Source organism: Ranitomeya variabilis, chromosome 2 (genome assembly GCF_051348905.1).
Source record: "Ranitomeya variabilis isolate aRanVar5 chromosome 2, aRanVar5.hap1, whole genome shotgun sequence".
Taxonomy (NCBI): Eukaryota; Metazoa; Chordata; class Amphibia; order Anura; family Dendrobatidae; genus Ranitomeya; species Ranitomeya variabilis.
Genome location: NC_135233.1, coordinates 1,066,023,648 through 1,066,046,975, shown reverse-complemented (window position 1 = coordinate 1,066,046,975; position 23,328 = coordinate 1,066,023,648). Strand labels below are relative to the sequence as shown.

General features: G+C 41.5%; 1 protein-coding gene across 1 annotated transcript in view; it reads right to left on the bottom strand.

Moving 5' to 3' along the window:
* EVA1A (eva-1 homolog A, regulator of programmed cell death) overlaps window positions 1–23,328 on the bottom strand; it is a 519,112-nt gene that overhangs the window by 17,281 nt on the left and 478,503 nt on the right. The window contains exon 7 of the mRNA XM_077291535.1: window positions 1,816–1,977. Coding sequence (XP_077147650.1) covers window positions 1,816–1,977 — 162 coding nt within the window. The remainder of the gene's footprint in view (window positions 1–1,815; window positions 1,978–23,328) is intronic.

Below are 23,328 nucleotides of genomic sequence, written 5' to 3'. Positions count from 1 at the left end.
GTACTATATGGAAGCTGGCCAGGATTAGGAGATAACAGTGCACTCTGGCAATCCTGGCCTTCTTTAAAAACAGTGACAAGAAGCTCAGCAAGAAAAGTGCTTGTAAACACTGCGCGTATTGCGCCGTTTAACAATGGTGGTCGGTCTCCAAGCAACAATTTGTAAATAAAGTAAAATGTAAATACCTCAAGCATAGATGAAAATGTGATGAATGCTTGTAAAAACAAGCAATTTTTACAATTAGGTATCATTACTTATTTTTTAACATGGGAATAACCCTTCAAATTTCCCTACAGCACCACCACAGAACATATTAAGAATTACACAATACCTCATTTATTTTAACGGTCTGTTTCTCTTGAAGACTTTCTTTCACTCTTTGTAACTACTCTCATAGGGATCTAGAACAGTGGACCCCCTGTACTAACTTAATTATTTAATGGCGTAAGTAAAAAAAGACATATATATATATATATTTTTTTTTAATATCTTTCACGCTTGTGACTCTTGACTACAAGTTTTACATCTGAGCTAGAATGAATACTTGTTGTAAAGGTGGCTTTTATGGCGAACGTGGGTTCCATAGATGAGGGAGGAGTAGGGCCAAAAATGTAATTGTTTTGGGTCTTTTTCAGTAGTTAGGTTGGGCCCAGAATTAGACTGAAAAAGTGGCAGAAAAGCGCCCAATAAACTAAACATAATGCACAGCAATGTCAAAACGTCACTGCTGTGCACATGTTCAGTCTTCGGTCACTATTTAATCACTTCAAGGTTCTGAAGCAATTAAAAGTAGTGAGATGATCAATTTTTGGGCAGTATAGAGTAAAATACACCAGTGCAAGAAAGACTACAAAACCGACCACAGGCATTTATCTGGAACAGCTTTTCCTGGGAAAATTCGAAGCAGTTAAAAATTAGGACTATGTTCACACAGCGTGGGAGAAAAAACATTAAGTTTTTGCTGGAGGATTTAAAAAAAAAAAAAAAAAAAGTAAAGAGTTTTTGGAGCAGAAACTTCTTGAACCTAGACCAAGCCGCCTGAAAATGAATATGCTACTTCTTTTAACCACTTCAGGGTTCGTAAGCTATAGCGACAAAAGCCACAAAATCTGCACCGCAATGTCATTTTTACTTTTGCTGTTCATTTTGTTAACTTTCTGCAGTGGATTTGTATTTTTTTGGTGCCAGTTTTTAATTCCGAAGCATTTGATTTGTGTTTCAACTTAAATTACAGATTTTTTCTCACCCACTGAAGTCTTTGCTAATCTGCAGCAATAATCACTACACACCACATTATGTGCGGATTTATCAGTGTGGATCCACAACAAAATCTGCATGTAAACATTTTCATTTTTTTCAGCTTCTAAAATCCACAAAAATACTCGCGGAAGCAATTCTGTATCAAATCTGCTACATGTCTTGTGGATTTTCTGGCAAATTTCACATGGACCCTAAAAGTATGGAACATGTCCACTATGGAAAATTCTGCACCAAAAAAAAAATTGTTCACATTTTGCTGTGGAATTTCCAAATGTATCACGTTTCATGATTTTTATTGCGAAGCATTAAGTCAACAAAAAAAAGATCAGAATTTTTGCAACATGTGGATTGGATTTCATAAAATCTCATCCTCAATGTTTTCTACTAGAATAAATTGTGGATTTTCCATCCAGGGAAAAAAAAAAGGAAGTACTGAAATTTTCAGCGTATCCGACCCATGTGAACAAGTCCATTCTCTCCATTTCAAAACTTTCCAAAAGTTGAAAAGGGGTTCTACTTTTGGGGAAAGGGATTTGGTTTCTCAATTTATATTACCTGGTAGAACTTGCTCCGTTATGAATGCAGGATCAGGAAAGAGGACCCCATCCCCAATCACATCGCGGTCATACGCTCCCGGCAGTCGGGTGAAGTGTGTTTGCCGTACTCCTTGGTAATGTGTTGATTTTGGCTGGGATTCAAGCAGCAGTTTCTTTGGTACTAAGAGAAACAGAACGAAAAAGGGGTTTTAAAAAAAATTTAAAAAAAATTAAAAGCAGTAAAAGGAATTTACTCCATTATACTTATAATTAATGCCCCGGAAGATTAAAATATGTTTATTTTTGCTACATTAGATTAGATTTCTCAGACTAGTGAACACCGGGGGAGGCAGAGAAAGCTTCAGGCTTAAAGTACCGTACCCAAAAAAATATATAAATGTAATGGAAAAGCAAATGGAGCAAATGCAGAATAATAAAATCATGCGCAACATGAGTGTAGTGCAACATAAGTTTACATAGTGTTATGAGTATTCCGACCAAATTTTTTTCCTCAAGATGTTGGACTTGCATTTTGAGAACAGGGTCCCCTCCCCCCCATTTTGCAGCTGCCATGGACAGTCCAATCAATTGACTTCTATGGGGATTAAAAAAAAAGTTGAGCAAGCTTTTCAGAACTCAGTGGAGAGAACCGCACATACACAAGAACAGGAGGCCTACATCTCATGGCCACGGTCATCGGATAGGTGGTTGAGATAGGTCTTAATGATGGAACCTGCATCTAATAGACCCATCAGTGTAGCATAAATGTCTGAGATGAGAATACGCCTTTAAACTTTTAGATAGATTGATGTTCCATTAAGATAAAGCTTCCTCTGGAAACACACATACCATAGAAAAAGTCTGCTCATTGATTTTATGGGGTACAGTGTAATGTTTTGTATCCCCTGTCGGGGCGCTGCAAGGAAACAACTCTTGATTCCAGTTTCTTTCAATGAGTACCACTTGAGACTTGGGGTCTAAACAGTGAATCACACTGGGATCTGCTAATTATTCAGACAAAAAGGAAATGTGCAAAGCAAATTAGTCAAAGGGTTTTTCTGTCAAAACAAAAAACTAAACAAAAAAAGACTCAACCCTTTAACCAAATCAGAGTCCACAGAGGTGGTCAGTAATATCACTGCTCCTGGCTTAGCAGAGACCACCTGATCAGCATAATCGGAGCAGGGGGTGGAATGCAAGGGAGAGTATGTAATATTTTACGGTTTTTAACCCACCCAATTAACCAATTAACAGCAGATGTATCCCCTAAAATCACATCAGGATGTACCGACATTGAGTATATGTCACCACCAGACAGAGCAGCTTAATATTGAAGCTTTCCTCTCTCCTCTCTAAGGTTTTCATTTTTTACCTTGGAACCATCGACCGCTCCAGTTTACAGAGATGACAAACAATGGCCCGCTGTGTGAGCAGATTAAATAAACGTTCCTCCGTGGTGATTATACAATCCCTCCTGAAATGTGCTACACTTTATGAATGGATTGGGAAGGTATTATAAAACTTGAAGTTGACAATGATCGAACAGGGAGGCAGGCGAGATAAAGCTGTGATCATGAGGGGCAAAGTGTTCAAGATTAATCTCATTGCAAATCACTACAGTCATCCAGAAAGTGCTGATAAAAGAAAGTTAAGGCCCCGTCACACATAGCGAGATCGCTAGCAAGATCGCTGCTGAGTCACAAGTTTTGTGACGCAACAGCGACCTCAGTAGCGATCTCGCTATGTGTGACACGTACCAGCGATCAGGCCCCTGCTGTGAGATCGCTGGTCGTGTCGGAATGGCCTGGGCCGTTTTTTGGTCATTGAGGCCCCGCTGACATCGCTGAATCGGTGTGTGTGACACCGATCCAGCGATGTCTTCACTGGTAACCAGGGTAAACATCGGGTTACTAAGCGCAGGGCCGCGCTTAGTAACCCGATGTTTACCCTGGTTACCAGCGTAAATGTAAAAAAAAACAAACACTACATACTCACCATCTGATGTCCGTCAGGTCCCTTGCCGTCTGCTTCCTGCTCTGACTGAGTGCCGCCGTACAGTGAGAGCACAGCACAGCAGTGACGTCACCGCTGCGCTCTGCTCTCACTGTACGGCGGCACTCAGAGCAGGAAGTAGACGGCAAGGGACCTGACGGACATCAGATGGTGAGTATGTACTGTTTGTTTTTTTTGGTAACCAGGGTAAATATCGGGTTACTAAGCGCGGCCCTGCGCTTAGTAACCCGATGTTTACCCTGGTTACCCGGGTGCTGCAGGGGGACTTCGGCATCGTTGAAGACAGTTTCAATGATGCCGAAGTCGTTCCCCTGATCGTTGGTCGCTGGAGAGAGCGGTCTGTGTGACAGCTCCCCAGCGACCACACAGCGACTTACCAACGATCACGGCCAGGTCGTATCGCTGGTCGTGATCGTTGGTAAATCGCTATGTGTGACGGGGCCTTTACACTGTAAAGCAAAGGCATGTCTGAGAAAGATGAAGGCTGTCAGGATGGAAGCTAGCAGTGTCCAGAGAGCAACTTGAATGAAGGTGATGGAGTCAGTTGGCTTCCCATCGGAATAAAAGTTTTCAGAGATTCCGACAAATTCCAACGTATCGCTGGGTCAAGAGTACAGTTTTAATGTAAACCTACCCTAAACTTTTCATATTTCATAGTGATAGGTTATTCGTTTTGGTGCTGATCTAGGTGCTAGGTCTCCACAATTGTCAAAACATAAGAGCTTGTTCCCATTTGTCTCTCCTTGAAAAGCAAATTAAGACATAAGACTTTGCTCTCTGAATAGAACTGATCACAGAACTACAGAGAGAGAGAGAGTCAAAGGGGTACAGAGCTTAGTGGAGGGCTTCTGCCCAAAGTTTAAGTAGTTGATGATGACTCAATTTTTATCCATTGGAAGACCATTCCTGACATGGTTATTACATAGCAGTAGGGAGAAAAGTCAAGGCCAGATCCCTCTGGCGCAAATCATCCAAAGTTCAACAAAATAAACCAAACATCCCTGATCTTAACGCTTGGCCAAGATCTCTACAAGAAGCTTGAGAATCATCTAATTGTGTAGCAAGGGTAGGACATCAATTTGCAAGGTAGCTACTTGTTACAGATGGCACTAGTGAGATAGCTTGAGATTTAATTTTTAGGTTTTCCCCATGGGGAATATCCCTTATTACTGTCCTTCGCTTATCTCCTCAAAAAAATTCAGTCTCGTACTTCAAAGTTTCCTCAAGATCAGATTTTGTATGACAGTTAACTATACGTGTTTGTCCAATTTACTGCACATATGGCAATTATGGTAAAAAGGGTTTAGACCAACGATCTGTTCAGATTTGCATCTAGTACAATTTTTACAAATGTTGTAAACATTTTTTCTGCAGATTAGCTGGGACTAGAAATGAGAATCTGATTAAATTTGATTTGTCAGATTAGATTTAACTCCGCCAAGAAAATTGATTTGCATTGTATTTATGCAACATGAATAGAGTTGCTGATAAAAGTAAATTATTATGCTCTGAGTTTTTTTCTAGGCCATGATGCACAATAAACGGATGGGTTAAAGATCACAAAATACTATACGCTCCTCTCTTCCCATCTGTCCTGGTGCTCCAGCTCCCCGCCCGGTCTTCCACTGGCTTGCCTCCTCCCACCTAATCAAGTCTTTTCTCCATTTTCACTCTTTGGCACCTTTAACGCTCACTAGGCCTTCTACAACGTCATGACTTGTGTTGCCCTGAATCATTTGTGTTCTTGAGCCAAAGGTTCCAAAGAGTGAAGGCAGAAGAAATACCAAAGCCACATGGAGGAAATAAGCCAGCAAAGGCCTGGCAGGGAGCTGCAGCCCAAGGACACATAAGGAAAGTATATCGCGTATATTTTTTTACTCCCTTCTTGGCTCCAGAAATATGCCATTTTGCTTGATTAGAACTAATCAAATCGCAAAGTTAAAGAGTTCTGGAAAATACAAGTTTTTTGCATAATTCAAATAAAATTTGATTCACTTCAATTCCATACGCTCATCTTTAGCACAGACCCCTACTATGGCAACGGCGAACCTCAAAGAATAAAGGATGCTATGTGACATGCTTACTAATCTGTAGGGACCAAGGATTAGTGAGGAGCGGACATGCTTGGATAAGGTGCTATCCGGTCATGCTTGGGTGGTAGACGAGTGACTGATGTGCTCAAAAAATATGTTAGAGTCCCCACGGCTACATGTTTCACGGCTTTTAGACAGCCGCAACATATGCAGTGATTGAATGACTGTTTGGCAATCCCTGCATGTGTTGTGACCAACAGTCACAAGACATGCAGTTGCGGGACTAGAACATGTATTTCGAGCACGTCGAAAACACTTGGCAGGCACTGTACTAAATAAGGTAGGTACCACTGACTGTGGTGCCCCTCTCTTGTTTTAATCATGGTTACGCTCCGGTGCATTCCCTCCTACCCACCCCTATGTTAAGGGGTGGTTATAAAATAGTTGGACAATGGAAATTGGAAGTGGCTAGTATAGCCCCTTACTAGTATTTAAAGTGGGCACTGAGCCATTCTCCGCAGGTCCTAGAGGCACTCGTTTTTTCTAGATTTACAAGTCACAGCAGCAGTAAATGAAAGAAAGGACACATTGTTACGTTACAGCTCGTTGGCCGACTTGCCTGTGAATATTCATCAAGGCATTTGGCGATGATCTAGGTTTAATAAAGTTAAGTCCCTTTCTTATTATGAAGGCAAAAAAAAAAATTAATAAAACTGTGACCGACCTTCACCCATCAATTAGTGTACATGATTTATTTGTTATGACACAGTAATTGTGGGTGGGAAGGCGTGCCGGTGAGTTATGTTTGGGTTGTTGCAGTTTAGCGCACGAGCATGCTCGGATGAGACCTTATGAGAGCATGTTCGCTAATCACTGGTAAGCATTAGAAAGTTATATGATGCATAGAATTGCAGCAACCAATAAAACATGTACATATTAACAAGAATATTTTAAGTATTTTATTAACGGGGCTCGATTGACCAAAAAAAGAAAAAAAAAAGCTCTCTAATCCCACAAAATATGGTGGCATGATTGCAGCAGCTCCATACTCTGCACCGCAGACCACCAACAGTGCAGCCTTTAGAATATTGTATATAAAGCGGCCAAATGTTTGAGAGGAGAAGGACTAGCTGGAGTCTCATTAAGCTGCGGTGGCAGAAAATAACAGATGAGAATCTCCTCCATCCTAACGATGGGGGTGAAGAGGTTGGCACGGCCACAGCAGAATTGTATATTCCTCCTTGTAAACTCTTCTTGGACATAAATGAAGTGGTGGGACATATGGTGAACATTACAGAGACGAGGGGATGTTTACTATAATTACAGCCTGGAAAGCAGATTTTTAGGAAAGCTGATCTTATTCATTAGTATGCTAATGAGGAACCGCAGAGTTTCCTATGATTTACTCTAAAATTCATTTAACTAGACAAAAGATGAAGGACAGAATTCCGGTAAAAATGAAATTTTCAGGGGGGTTTGAGGGGTTGAAGTGGCAAGAATTTTCCATGCTAACACTTTTGGCATCATTTGTGAACTACAATTGGCTGGTGTAAGAAAAACCACACACACACAGAGGCACAAAGAACCCATCGTAAGATACCAAGTGGGCCTTTCCCACGTGCTGTTCGGTCAATACTTGCCTATAATTTGCAGCACTGATGTTTGATAATATGGAGCAGTTATGGGTGAAGATAGAAGTGGAGTTTTCCACCACAATGGCCCCCCTAAGGGTTTTTAATAGAGGCAAGACCTCATTGCTACCTAAGACAATAGAGTTGTTTGTCTCAACATAACGGTTACAGCATAAAATTATCCTTAACCTCTATTTCTCCATCTCCGAGGATCTGTTTATACCAAGGAAGGTGACGATCAAACACAGAGAATGCCCCATTGTGGAGGAGAGAAGGTTTTGCCACGATTCGAACACAGAAGAAGATTCTTTATTGTTAGGTAGGTGAGAATCTGGAATTACTTGCCTGAGGAGGTGGTGATGGCGAACTCAGTCGAGGGGTTCAAGAGATGCCTGGATGTCTTCCCGGAGCACACCAATATTGTTTCTCACAGTTATTAGGCTCTTTAGAAAGACATAGATCTAGGGATTTATTCTGACGGAAAATAGGCTGAACTGGATGGACAAATGTCTTTTTTCAACCTTGCTAACGTTATTTTTCAACTCTCCTGGGGAAAAAACGTGAGACCACCAGACCACTGTAAGTCACACAAACCTCTTGCAACCAAGCACTCCTTTAATGTTTCCTCTGCCATTACAATAAGCCCCAGCCTCGAAATGCAAATTTATGGAACAGTAATGGAGTATGATCTGAAAAAGCATTGAATTCTTTTAACCCCTTTACCCCCAAGGGTGGTTTGCACGTTAATGACCGGGCCAATTTTTACAATTCTGACCACTGTCCCTTTATGAGGTTATAACTCTGGAACACTTTTTTTTTTAAACACAGAATTGGCTGGAATTGCGTTTGGAGAGCCGCTGATGTGTCTAAACAGTGGAAACCCCCCAATTCTAACTGAAACCCTAATTAACTGAAACTCTAATCCAAACACACCCCTAACCCTAATCCCAACTGTAAATGTAATCCAAATCCTAACTTTAGCCACAACCCTAACTTTATCCCCAATCCTAGCCATAACTTTAGCCCCAACCCCAACTTTAGCCACAACCCTAACCCTAAGTGTAGCCCCAACCCTAACTGTAGCCCCAACCCTAACTGTAGCCCCAACCCTAACCCTAACTTTAGCCCCAAACCTAACCCTAACTTTAGCCCCAGGGTGATGAAGGGGGGGTTGATTTACTTTTCTAGCGGGTTTTTAGCGGATTTTTATGATTGGCAGCCGTCACACACTAAAAGACGCTTTTTATTGCAAAAAATAGTTTTTGCATCTCACATTTTGAGAGCTATAATTTTTCCATATTTTGGTTCATAGAGTCATGTGAGGTCTTGTTTTTTGCGGAACGAGTTCATGTTTTTATTAGTACCATATTCGGGTACGTGACATTTTTTGATCACTTTTTATTCTGATTTTTGTGAGGTAGAATGACCAAAAACCAGCTATTCATGAATTTCTTTTGGGGGGGGCGCTTATACTGTTCCACATTTGGGAAAATTGATAAAGCAGTTTTATTCCTCAGGTCAATATGATTACAGCGATACCTCATTTATATAATTTTTTTATGTTTTGGCACTTTTATACAATAAAAACTATTTTATAGAAAAAATAATTATTTTTGCATCACTTTATTCTGAGGACTAACTTTTATTTTTTCGTTGATGACACTGTATGGCGGCTCGTTTTTTGTGGGACAAAATGATGTTTTCAGCGGTACCATGGCTATTTATATCCGTCTTTTTGATTGCGTGTTATTCCACCTTGTTTGGCGGTATGATAATAAAGCATCGGTTTTTTTGCTTCTTTTTTTTCGGTGTTCACTGAAGGGGTTAACTAGTAGGACAGTTTTATAGGTCGGGTCATTACGGACGCGGTGATACTAAATATGTGTACTTTTATTGTTTTATTTAGATAAAGAAACGTATTTATTGGAACAATATTTTTTTTTTCTTTATTTATGATTTTTTTTTTTCACACATGTAAATATTTTTTTTTTACTTTTTTGCATTGCCCCAGGGGGGACATCACAGTAAAGTGACAGATCGCTGATCTGACACTTTACAATGCACTGTGTCAGATCAGTGATCACACAGGCACTGCAAGGAAGCTTCCCGGCGCCTGCTCTGAGCAGGCGCTTGAAAGCCACCTCCCTGCAGGACGTGGAAGCCCCCCGTGGCCATTTTGGATCCGGGCATGCAGGGAGGAGGATCTCAGGGAAGCACGCAGGGAGCCCCCTCCCTGCGTGATGCTTTCCTATGCCGCCGGAACGCTGTGATCATCTTTGATCGCAGTGTGCCAGGGGTTAATGTGCCAGGAGCAGTCCGTGACAGCTCCTGGCACATAGTGCCGGAAGTCAGCTGCGATCGTAGCCGGGTGTCAGCTGACTTTCAGCCGCGCTCCCCCTGAGAGCACGGCTGATTGCGTTAGACGTACTATCCCGTCGGTGGTCATACGGGCTCATACCACCTCGACAGGATAGTAGGTCTAATGTGAGAAAGGGGCTAAAAATAGGCGTGCTTATGCCAAAAAAAATTCTCCTTGACCTCTATTAATGTTTACAAGTATGCTCTGACTTGTGGCCACCAGACCTGTAAACCATGGGTTTCTGAGGTCTTAACACTAGAAGACCAGTCTTCGTAAATAGTTCATCAGAAAAATTAAGGGCCAATAAAAATGTTTGCTCATCTGGCATCAACTTATTTGCCTTCAGAACAAAAAGAAAAAGGCAATTAATCTTTCACATCCTCCTCTCTCTTTACATTATGTGGAGGTACACATACACAATAGATACAAATAATCCAAATCTGCCAATTTAGGCATAAGCAATCATCAAAAGAGCCCTGTACGCAACGTAATGCTGGCCAAACCCAGAGATATTGGCCAGCTTGGCAGATAGTCATTTATGGGGACTTTCCAACTCTTTCGACAGATAAAGATCCAGCATGTTCCATGTTTGACAACTAAAAGATCAGTAGTCCGAGAGATAAACTACCATCAGAGTAGTCTGGCAGCGACTTTCCCAACTCCTCCTTATATGAGAAAGCTGCCAGCTGAATGATCGGCTGAAACATTTTTCAGTTGACAGCTATCTATTGTGTTTAGAGCCCGAAACGTGTATAGGAGTCATAAGACAAGCTGCGCACCATTCGATTACTGTCTGGACTCGAAACTCCTCCATTGCTAGGACCGGTTGTCTCTGCAATAGCTTCATCAAGCCTATGTGTATTCTAGAGCTGGCAGAGATTGCTGTAGGCAAGGCAGTATATACAAAGACTATGACACTTACAGATCAGCGATCAAGAGTTGAGGATGGAGGCTGATATTAGGCTGAACAATCATTTGGAAGGATCATTTCTAAGAGTGCTCATTTCCAGACTATCAGCCTGTTTAAGCAGGATGAAAGTCATCTGTCAAATAAGCAAAACACTCATTTGCTGGGTGAAAATCAGGAAATGTGCTGCCAAGAACAACATTACTCTTTGCACACAGAACATTTGTGTTAATGATTGTTTTGTGTGCATAAAAGTGTAGTCTTCCTGTCTAAACAGGCTATTACACAACCTCCAAGCTTGCCTATATGTAACTGGTGGTTTATCGGCCACCAATGTTTAACGTAAATGCGCCCTAATGCTTCATTCAGCCTGCCGATTTTCTCACATACGAGAAAAACAGAACAATTATTTTCAGAGTGTGGGCCAAGTGTCAATTTTTCTCTTCCATCGAGAGAAAATAAAAAAACATTTCTCCTTCCTAACAATCTGTGAAAAATCGAACAAGACTGATGTCAGAGTGTGGTCAGATTTTTTTTCGAAGTAAGAAAAAACAAAGTCCAGCTCACCATATCGACATTCCCAAAGGCTCGGAGCACGGAACCGCTGTGTCAAGGCGTAGACGAACAGGAAAAAAAGAGGAAGATCCAGCTCAACGATGCAGTGAAAAATCCATAACTTTATTCCACTACCAAAATAGCGTGAAAGGATAAAACATCAGCACATTTAAAAACCAAGATCAACGCGTTTCTGGTGGCTAAGCACCCTAAATCATGATTAAGGGTGCTTAGCCACCAGAAACGCGTTGATCTTGGTTTTTAAATGTGCTGATGTTTTATCCTTTCACGCTATTTTGGTAGTGGAATAAAGTTATGGATTTTTCACTGCATCGTTGAGCTGGATCTTCCTCTTTTTTTTCAGATTTTTTTTCGCAAAGTTATAGACTTGCATTGCAGATTTTGATCTGATGCTCGGATCAAAAACCTTAACATGTCTCCTCAATTTTCCCCGAACCGAAAATTCAGACATTTAAAAGGCTCCAAAGACTATCCATAAAAGATAAGTCCAAAGACTAAGTGCTATCCATGAAAATGATGGATAACACTCATACGGGAAAATTGGACGTCTTGGGGTATAGTTAGCCATACTAGTTTTCGGAATTTATTTTTATATTAGTTAATTGCTGTAATACCACCATAAAACCAGCACATGTATATCCCCCAAAATACTTTGCATTTACGGGTAAATGTGGCAAGTGTCAAATGACTTGAGCTACAATATTTCATCTACAGAAGAAAAAATACAAATGCCTTGTAATCAAAAAAGTAAGATCAACGCAACATTCTTCCATTACACCATCATCCATGATGATGCCATTGTGGTTCACCATTCATTGGTTGGGTAATAGATCGAAATTTACTAGACGTCAAGTTCTGAATTTTTAAACCTTTTTGAGGAGCGGTTCAGTAGGACCTAAGAAAAAATCTTCACATATCCAAAGTATGGAAGGCAGGAGGGAGGCAATTTTTTATTTAATGGAAGCCGACTGAAGATTAATTGTTTTCATACATTTTTGGCTATAAATCTCATAGGGAATACAAGTGGTATTAAGCCTCTGATAATTATCCCATTGTATCTTAAAATCCATGCTCTGCCGTTAAAAGCTTTGCTATCATTACAGTAATATATCACCATCAGTAATTCTAACCCATTAAATTATGTATGGTTACTACAGAGGAAAATCTTAGATCTCAACCCCTTTGTCTAGGATAGCTCTTGATACTGGTTTTTTTTTCCTGTAAGTGTCCTGTCTGTATGGTTATCATGTCCAACTAAAATCAGTGAATTAGCAGAGTGACCAGCTTTGTAAATTGAGAAATGTAAAAAAAAAAAAAAAAATTATATGACACTTTTAAAGATATTAGACATTTGTATGAGTTGCAAGTGCTTCTAACCCAATGGTAAAGGAGCCAGTTGAGAACGCCTAGCCTCAGCGGTTGGGAAGAAAATATTTGGGCTAAAACAGAGCCATTATAATCCTCAACAAGGATTTCAATTAGAGCCAAAAAAAATGCATTTTTGGCATTTGTTAATAATTAATAATGAAAACTCATGCACAAGATTGTGCCCCAGGAACGAAGCCTATATAGAGATGTGAATGGTCCTTATGGCATCAAAAAACATACGGTGCCAATTAACCCACACTGTAGGTATTCTCTTCAAGTACCATGCTTCTGGCGGTGGGGTAATGGGTATCCAATCTGACATGTAGTTTTGTTTGTCAGAATCTACACAAAATGATAATTGGTAAGCGTCTGCGTGAAATCACAAGAATAGCAGCATACAGTAGGGCCTCAGTTCTTGGAGAGCCATTCAAGATAGAAGTTGCATATTGCTGAACAAAAGCCACAAGCCTAATATATGTAACATGGTTGTATATATCTAGAAACCAGCCTATTAGCACTCAGGTGCCCCATTTGCCCACCATATTTCATAGTCTAGGTGGAATAAAGCTGCCCATAACTTCACAATTGAAATCTGAAGTCAATTTTACCAAAACAAAATCCACATCAAATCCATTACTCATTGCAAGTGAAACCTTATTCATTCAGAAGTCCGTTTTTTCATGCAAGAGAAAAACAGACCACATGGATCAAAATAATCAGTTCTAGTGTCAGCTTTTCATGTATGTGGAGAGAAAAAAAAATTTCTCCACCTTCCCTTGACATGCGCTTTAATAAACTTAGTCAGAAAGACTTGCCACCTAGCGGGAAAACCTGGTGACCCCACTAAGGCCAGAATTGAAGGAAAAACTTAAACAGTAACCCCTGTGAACAGGCATAACCTCCTTGTAAAGAGAACATTCGTGTTATATAGTGTGGAGCTTTCTTTGTGGTTATTACAATTGCATAGATATATGGTTTATTATTTATTTTAATTGTTTAATATGACCAATTGTCTTATAACTACTATAAATTACATAGTTCACTGACTGTTCTTGACTCGTGTCCTCTGAGCGTTGCCTCCGGTCATCTGCATTACATGTACACGAAAAATGGACGTCTGAATGAAGTATAAATGGAGTTAATGTAACATGCAGCAAAGAAAATAAGAAAAAGTCAGCCTTGGATTTGTGCCATATATTCTCCAGTAAAATGCACAAGACATTTGACAAGCTAAGGCCGGAGTCACGCTACCGTAGAATACAGGCGAGTGCTGAGCGAGAAAACATCGCATAGCACTCGGACCAGTGTTAATCCATGGGGCAGCTCACATCAGCAATTATTTCCACAGCCGTATTCGGCATGCGTGTAAAATCGCAGCAAGCTGTGATTATCACCGCGACTCGCCAATGCAAGCATATGGGTGCAAGAAAAAAAATAAAAAATAAAATCGCACAGCACTCGGACCATGCGAGTGCTGTCTGAATTTTACGCATCGATCTCCTTTGAAAAGTTGTCAATTCATGTGCCGCGTACAGTAAATTCACACTCACAGGTTAGAATAGGTAAAATAAATATATACACACAGAATACATAGATATATAGATGTCAGTGACACACACATATTTATGTATATATTACATAGATCGATAGAAGAAAAGCCGGCAATTCAACTACCGAGTACTGTAAAATCACTGCAGGAGCCAACAGGATAGGAGAGATGGATCACACAGTAAATACAAATAGAATAGGTAGATATACAGATGTCTGACAAATACAATTAGTACAGTGTGTGTAGCTTACTGTACATGTATTTAATTAATAAAAGGTAAGTTTTCTGAAAAAAATTACGTGGGCTCCCACAATTTTCGTAACCAGCAGAGGGAAAGCAGATAGCTGGGAACAAATATTTATAGCTTGGGAAGGGGGTAATACCCATGCAGCATCACAGGCTATTAATATCAGCTCACAATGGTATAATTAGCCTTTACTGGCTATTAACCCCTTTCTGTCATTGGACGTACTATTCCGTCCATGTGGGGTGGGCCCTACTTCCCAAGGACGGAATAGTACTTCCAGCGCGATCGGCCGCGCTCACGGGGGGAGCGCGGCCGATCGCGGCCGGGTGTCAGCTGCCTATCGCAGCTGACATCCGGCGCTATGTGCCAGGAGCGGTCACAGACCGCCCCCGGCACATTAACCCCCGGCACACCACGATCAAATATGATCGCGGTGTGCCGGCGGTATAGGGAAGCATGGCGCAGGGAGGGGGCTCCCTGCGGGCTTCCCTGAGACCCCCGCAGCAACGCGATGTGATCGCGCTGCTCCGAGGGTCTCCTACCTCCTTCCTTGCTGCAGGTCCCGGATCCAAGATGGCCGCGGCATCCGGGTCCTGCAGGGAGGGAGGTGGCTTACCGAGTGTCTGCTCAGAGCAGGCGCTTGGTAAGCCTGCAGTGCTCTAAGTCAGATCGGTGATCTGACAGAGTGCTGTGCAAACTGTCAGATCACCGATCTGTGATGTCCCCCCCTGGGAAAAAGTAAAAAAGTTAAAAAAAAAATTCCCACGTGTAAAAAAAAAAATAAAAAAAAAATTCCTAAATAAAGAAAAAATATATATATTATTCCCATAAATACATTTCTTTATCTAAATAAAAAAAACAAACAATAAAAGTACACATATTTAGTATCGCCCAACCTATAAAACTGTCCCACTAGTTAACCCCTTCAGTAAACACCGTAAGAAAAAAAAAAAAAAACGAGGCAAAAAACAACGCTTTATTATCATACCGCCGAATAAAAAGTGGCATAAAACGCGATCAAAAAGACGGATATAAATAACCATGGTACCGCTGAAAGCGTCATTTTGTCCCGCAAAAAAAGAGCTAACATACAGCATCATCAGCAAAAAAATAAAAAAGTTATAGCCCTCAGAATAAAGCGATGCCAAAATAATTATTTTTTCTATAAAATAGTTTTTATCGTATAAAAGCGCCAAAACATAAAAAAATGATATAAATGAGATATCGCTGTAATCATTCTGACCCGAAGAATAAAACTGCTTTATCAATTTTACCAAACGCGGAACGGTATAAACGCCTCCCCCAAAAGAAATTCATGAATAGCTGGTTTTTGGTCATTCTGCCTCACAAAAATCGGAATAAAAAGCGATCAAAAAATGTCACGTGCCCGAAAATGTTACCAATAAAAACGTCAACTCGTCCTGCAAAAAACAAGACCTCACATAACTCTGTGGTCTCAAATATGGAAAAATTATAGCTCTCAAAATGTGGTAACGCAAAAAATATTTTTTGCAATAAAAAGCATCTTTCAGTGTGTGACGGCTGCCAATCATAAAAATCCGCTAAAAAACCCGCTATAAAAGTAAATCAAACCCACAACACATCTAGATGAATTCCTTAGGGGGTCTACTTTCCAAAATGGTGTCACTTGTGGGGGGTTTCTACTGTTTAGGTACATTAGGGACTCTGCAAACGCAATGTGACGCCTGCAGACCATTCCATCTAAGTCTGCATTCCAAATGGCGCTCCTTCCCTTCCGAGCCCTCCCATGCGCCCAAACGGTGGTTCCCCCCACATATGGGGTATCAGCGCACTCAGGACAAATTGGACAACAACTTTGGGGGTCCAATTTCTCCTGTTACCCTCGGAAAAATACAAAACTGGAGGCTAAAAAATAATTTTTGTGGGAAAAAATTTGTTTTATTTTTACGGCTCTGCAATATAAACTTCTGTGAAGCCCTTGGTGGGTCAAAGTGCTCACCACACATCTAGATAAGTTCCATAGGGGGTCTACTTTCCAAAATGGTGTCACTTGTGGGGGGTTTCAATGTTTAGGCACATCAGTGGCTCTCCAAACGCAACATGGCGTCCCATCTCAATTCCTGTCAATTTTGCATTGAAAAGTCAAACGGCGCTCCTTCCCTTTCGAGCTCTGCCATGCGCCCAAACAGTGGTTTACCCCCACATATGGGGTATCGGCGTACTCAAGACAAATTATACAACAACGTTTGGGGTCCATTTTCTCCTGTTACCCTTGGTAAAATAAAACAAATTGGAGCTGAAGTAAATTTTTTGTGAAAAAAAGTTAAATGTTCATTTTTATTTAAACATTCCAAAAATTCCTGTGAAACACCTGAAGGGTTAATAAACTTCTTGAATGTGGTTTTGAGCACCTTGAGGGGTGCAGTTTTTAGAATGGTGTCACATTTTGGTATTTTCTATCATATAGACCCCTCAAAATGACTTCAAATGAGATGTGGTCCCTAAAAAAAATGGTGTTGTAAAAATGAGAAATTGCTGGTCAACTTTTAACCCTTATAACTCCCTAACAAAAAAAAATGTTGGTTCCAAAATTGTGCTGATGTAAAGTAGACATGTGGGAAATGTTACTTATTAAGTATTTTGTGTGACATCTCTGTGATTTAAGGGCATAAAAATTCAAATTTGGAAAATTGCGAAATTTTCAAAATTTTCGCCAAATTTCCGTTTTTTTCACAAAGAAATGCAGGTAATATCAAAGAACTTTTACCACTATCATGAAGTACAATATGTCTCGAGAAAACAATGTCAGAATCACTGGGATCCATTAAAGCCTTCCAGAGTTATAACCTCATAAAGGGACAGTGGTCAGAATTGTAAACATTGGCCCGGTCCATAACGTGCAAACCACCCTTGGGGTAAAGGGGTTAAAATGGAGGACTCCCCCCCCCCAAAAAAAAAATTAGGTGGGGTCCTCCTATAATTAATAACTAGCAAAGGCTATGCAGACAGCTGTGGGCAGATATTAGTAGCCTAGCATGGGGCCATGAATACTGGCCCCCCCCAGACTAAAAACATCAGCACTCAGCCGCCCCAGAGAAGGCGCATTTTTAAGATACGCCAATTCTGGCACTTAGCCTCACTCTTCCCACTTGCCCTGTAGCTGTGGCAAGTGGGGTGATAGTTGAGGGGGGGTTGATGTCACCTTTGTATTGTCAGGTGACATCAAGACCCGTGGTTAGTAATGGAGAGGCATCAATAAGACGTCCTCATTACTAACCCCCATAGTCATTGTATGAAAACACAGACATCCAGATTAAAGCCCTTTAATTGAAAGAATGACAGACTCCTTTAATAAATCTTAATTAAACCATACTTATGATCTCACCCATTCCCTCGACGCCCTTGTTAACTGTAAAAGAGTTCAAAATAAAATTAAAAAGCAACAATATTCCTCACCTTTCCACTGAGATGCTGCTAATCCATTTGTCGCACATCAGGTCTAGCTCTGCTACATCTAGATAGCAGGCTGCATGGTTGCATGATGCGACCACACAGCCTATCATCCGGCAGACAGTCAGCACCGTGTGCTCAGTGTTTCCCTGTGAACTCCTATTCCCTGTCAGAGGACACCATGAGTGTGAGAAAGTTCTCCTGTTTGCGGTGCCGTCAGACAGGTCCTGGGAGTTCACAGCCAATGAAGTCACTTCACCTTTCTGACGTCAATGCGAGCGCCGTGGGAAATGTTTTATGTGTATGTGTATAGTCCCTACGTAATGTGTTCTGGTAATATGTAGAATAGCGGGAAAAATGCCCAAACCCCATGATAGTGTATAAAGACAAGTGTATACTGCAGGGATTCGCCAGTTTCTGAGCCGGGACCAGAGGGTATGTATGAGTTAAACAAACCCCCGATCAGTGGGCAAGGCCTCACACACTTGTATAGAGCAAAGGCTGAGCGCACTTACTGTGCACTTCCGGGATTTGCTGGTTTCATACCTGAGAACAGAGGGCATGTCTAAGTTATACATACACCCGGCCAGTGGGCACGGCCTCGCTCTCTATACACTTGTATGGAGTGAGGCCGTGCCCTCTAGTCGGATATGCCTACTGGCTGGTTGCATCACTGGTCGGGGCCTCGCTCCATACAAGTGTATAGATAGTGAGGCCATGCCCACTGGCCGGGTGTATGTTCAACTTATACATGCCCTCTGTTCCTTGGTATTTAACCGACAAATCCCTGCAGAGCACAGCTGGGGGAATTCATATCAGTTCTAACAGTACAACCCCCTTAACAAAAGGAGAGGTATTTCCTGGTTAAGTGAGGGTTAGGAGTAGTAGAAGGTTTAAACAAGTTATTCGTGGAGCTCATTTGCTGTAGGCTGCTAGGCCAACGGGCATATCACTCGGGTCAGTAGATTGCCATAAAACTATTTCATGCAAATCCATTTGTCGAGCCCAAGACCTCAAAATTGGTGCCAGGATCTTCAGGTCCGCAGGGAAATATGGACATGGATCCTCAAATGCAGAGAATTATATAACCCGGGTGCACTGCCATGGGTGGAGAGGAATTCCAAGAAGTAGTGGAGACTGCTAGAAAAGGAATAATCTATCGGGAACGAGTGTTAGGGCTGAAGTTATGTCCGGTACATGAAGGAAAGACACTAACCTGTTGTGCCCTATCCCACATGTTCCACTGTAAGAACTGTGAACTGTTCAGTGACGGTTGAAAAGTGAGTGTGATGCATGCGCCCCACACCTAACAGCACACTAGATAGGGGACACTATTTTCCTCTAGGGTGCCAGAGCGTGCAGAAACAGCAGCATGACCACGAGTACCTCACTTGGTCACCTTCAAGAGGCACGAGCCACATCATACCCAATACCTCAAATGGTAGCACTTTATGAACAGTAATCCTGCGTTTAAATCTGAAACCTCTTGATTCGATGCTGTAACTCGAAACTCCTAAATAAAATGAATGAAAAAAAAGCTCTTTCTTCTTAGTTCCAAAACTGAGAACATTCCAAGAGTAACAGTCCTCCATGAACTGAGGTGTCTATTAAACATATTGCATTCTCATGAGTGGGAACTTGTGATCCATTTTCCTGCCTCCCGCTTGTTAATGCACATTACTGCTGACTCAATGGCTGGCTTTAAAGAGCCAACACAAGCTGCTGGCTTTGGAAGCCAGCCACTGTCAGTTCGATTTCCACATTGCGTGGCAAGGCCCCGGTTATTGTGAAGGGTTTGCAGGGCACAGGAGGATAAAATGGATTAGCACAATAAATCTGTCAGCTATTCTGAGTGCAAATACCAACAGAACCTAAATTACGTAGATCAGACTTAAAAATAAAGCGATGAGGGAGAATAAAAGGAATAAATATGTTGGGACATTAGAGATGCCAGAGACGATGCTGGAAGAGAATTAAAGGGTTTGATCATAAGGAAAACAACCTTATGCCATGCAGAGAGACATTGAACAATAGAGGAGTGCCCATGCCCTGCGGAGACACATTGGACAACGGGGGGCAGCCTTGCCCTAAAGAGCCATTGGACCATGAGCTGCCATGCCCTGCAGAACGCCATTGGACAACTGGTGGCCATACTATGCAGAATGCCATTGGACCATGAGCGGCCATGCCCTGCAGAACGCCTTTGGACAACGGGCGGCCATGCCCTGCAGAATGCCTTTGGACAATGGGAAGCCATTCTTTATGGAACCATCCCTCAAATGAAACTGGAAACATTTGTTAATGTCTAAATGAGTTGTGGAGGACTGGCTGGTTGCTAGGAAAACATGGTGCTAGGCCCAAGACACAGCCTTGTGATGCTAATATATAGCACCATTACAATGTCATGATGTGGGGGCAGAAGAGAACCCATAAGGAGGAGGTTTGGCAGTTTATAGAGTGAACTAAAGACCCATTTAGATGAGTCAATCAGCAGTTCTTTAATGGTCTGTTTAGCTAAGCCAACCAGAATTATATGTGCATCGTTAATACAATTATTCTGTGCACATAGAATATCATCGTTCAGGTGATTGGCAGCATGCTTACACAGTTCAATAATTGGAACAAGTGTTAATACCAATGATGGTTCCCCAATAAAAAAAAAAAAAACAACAAAAATGTCTATCTTGTTATGCAAGGCCTAAAGAATGCGTCATGCATCCTTCAAAATGGTCTTGATTTTGCACGGCCAAATCCAGACCACAACACTGCACCCATAAATGGCTGTTTTGGAGGTGTTCCTCAAGGTTTCTGGGCACGGGGTCTATACGTATTGAATTACGTATTCTAAAATGTGGGTAAATATAGTAATTGAGCAGATGGTGAGCCAGCAGACTGTGGTCCTCCTGTGAAAGAGGTGGGCCTGCAAGGCGAAATGTGAATACCACATCAGCTTAGAGTGCTTAGCCCTTAAAAGTCTGCCGAGGTTGTAGAACACAGTCAACACTGAGGAAATTTGTAGTGACAGAGTGGTGTGCTCAAACCTGAGAGAGGCTGGACTAGACAGGACTAGATCGAAATAAACGGTGAGAGGGATGGCAAAGTGAAAGGCCGTGAGAATCAGGGTCAAGTTGAAGGTGGTGACCCTACTGTTAGTCAGTGAATGTAGACTGGACATAAAGTGTAGCTTATTTATCCCATAGTCTACTAAACAGCATCTTTGGATGAAGCATTAAAAAGTTCAGTCCACTGACTTTAAAGGGCATCTGTAAGTAAAATTAACCCTCCTAAACGGTTTATATGGGCATGTAGGGCATAGAAATTTGAAAAAAAACAAACAAAAAAAAAATTGATATCTGCAATCCCAATGTTTTATTCCATAGTATTTTACATTTTTATTATATGTAAGTTAGGCTACTTTCACACTAGCGTCGTGCACTGCATGTCGCTATGCGTCGTTTTGGAAAAAAAACGCATCCTGCAAAAGTGCTTGCAGGATGCGTTTTTTCTCCATTGACTTGCATTAGCGACGCAGTGCGACGCATTGCCACACGTCGCATCCGTCGTGCGACGGTTGCGTCGGACCTTCGCCACCAAAAAACATTGCTTGTAACGTTTTTTGGTGCGTCGTTCCCATCTTTTCCGACCATGCATGCGCGGCCGGAACTCTGCCCCCACCTCCCCGTACCTCACAATGGGGCAGCGGATGCGTTGAAAAACAGCATCCGCTACCCCCGTTGTGCGGCGCTTGCACAGTATGAGTCGGTGCGCTGCAACGTCGCATTGCGACGTGCAGTGCACGACGCTAATGTGAAAGTAGCCTTAGCTGTTAAGATCTATGGGCCAGACAAGCTCTAGAGGCAGATTCTCCCTGAGATCTATTATAAATTAACAGGGGGGTTACCAGTGTGAGACATGTAATAACTGACAGTCTGCTCTCCAGGTCTACGTGTTCCATACTGGTAACACCCTCTTATTTTCTCTGGAGGCAGATTCTCAGGGAGATTCATGTCCCGCCCATTGAAATACATGCTTTTCTTAAGATGTTAATATCTATGGAATATGAGAGCTATCAGAGAGAATATAGAGAGCTATCAGATCACAGACATCATTTTATTCAACTTTCTATAACCTGCATGCCTATGTAGCTGGCTTAGGAAGATTGATGCTACTGAGATTCCCTTTAAGAAAAAAAAAACACTGAAATTAGTCAGCACAAAACTATAGCTAAATTTGGAATAAGAAGATGCTTGGCCATCACTTTCAAGGTTGTTGACATCCAGGATCAGCCCACAGAGTTGGTGGGAGAAGTCACAGGGTGGAGCCAAGAAATGAACCCCGTCAGCGTTCTCTGTCCACACCCCACTGACACAATTTGCTCCCACCACCTATTTATCCATAATTACTTTGCTTTAATTTTGTAAGGTCTTTAACTTCATGAAAGGCTGTGATATCCTATGATATTCAATGACACACTCCTGTATGATACAAAATAGGCAACGTACTGAACAACAAGAATAAATATATTAATAGAAATAAGTGGTACAGTACAAATCCCGTCACCTAGACAGCAACTGCTAATTCTGAATAGAAGTATTTAAAGGATTTTTCTTTATGGCACATCTATAATATAGGAGATAAATGTCCGGCAGATCACCCCCATCTGTCTGGAGAATAGTGACCACTTCTATGCCTGATGGAAAAGCCTTTAAGTGCGATAGTTAGGGGAACAGCAAGAACAAAGCATTCTTCCTCTTTTGTCTTTTTTTATTATTTTTTTTTTTTATCGCTACATTGTTCCAGAGATATGGGCCTTTTTATTTTGTTCAAATATTTATGGTCTTTACTAATGGTCTTTACTAATGGGGTGTGGCTCTAAGGCTAATTATGCAGAGCAGCCTAAAACACACCCCTGAGGAATCATGTGAGCTCTGCCCCCAAGGTGAAGACATTTATATAAATTAGAAGTAAATGGAAAAGGCCTCATCTCTCTTGATGGAGCCTTTGGATAGTGGATTTGGAGAAACAAAGAAAACAAAAAAAGACAAAACTGAGGGGAGATGTGGGAATAAAATAATAACTAGCCACTGGCTCAGGTGACAATCAGGGGACAGGGAATTGGTGTTCTCCTGAAAGGTGTAGGTCCCAAAAGTGGAATCACTGCTCACCAACTATGAGTCTTTAGGTACATGGAAATCCCAAGTAATCTGACAATTTTTGACATTCGATCATGAAAAGGTGTTGTCTCATCACCATTAGAACATCATAGGAAACTTAAATGTGGGGGTCGTCCACTATTCAACTTTTTGCAGAGGAATCCTCTCCTAGTGAACCCAGGCCTTTCATATTTAAAATGGTCAACCATTCATATGAATGGCGAGCAGGTATTAAAAGGTTAAGGGGTAAGGCCGGATGAAGCT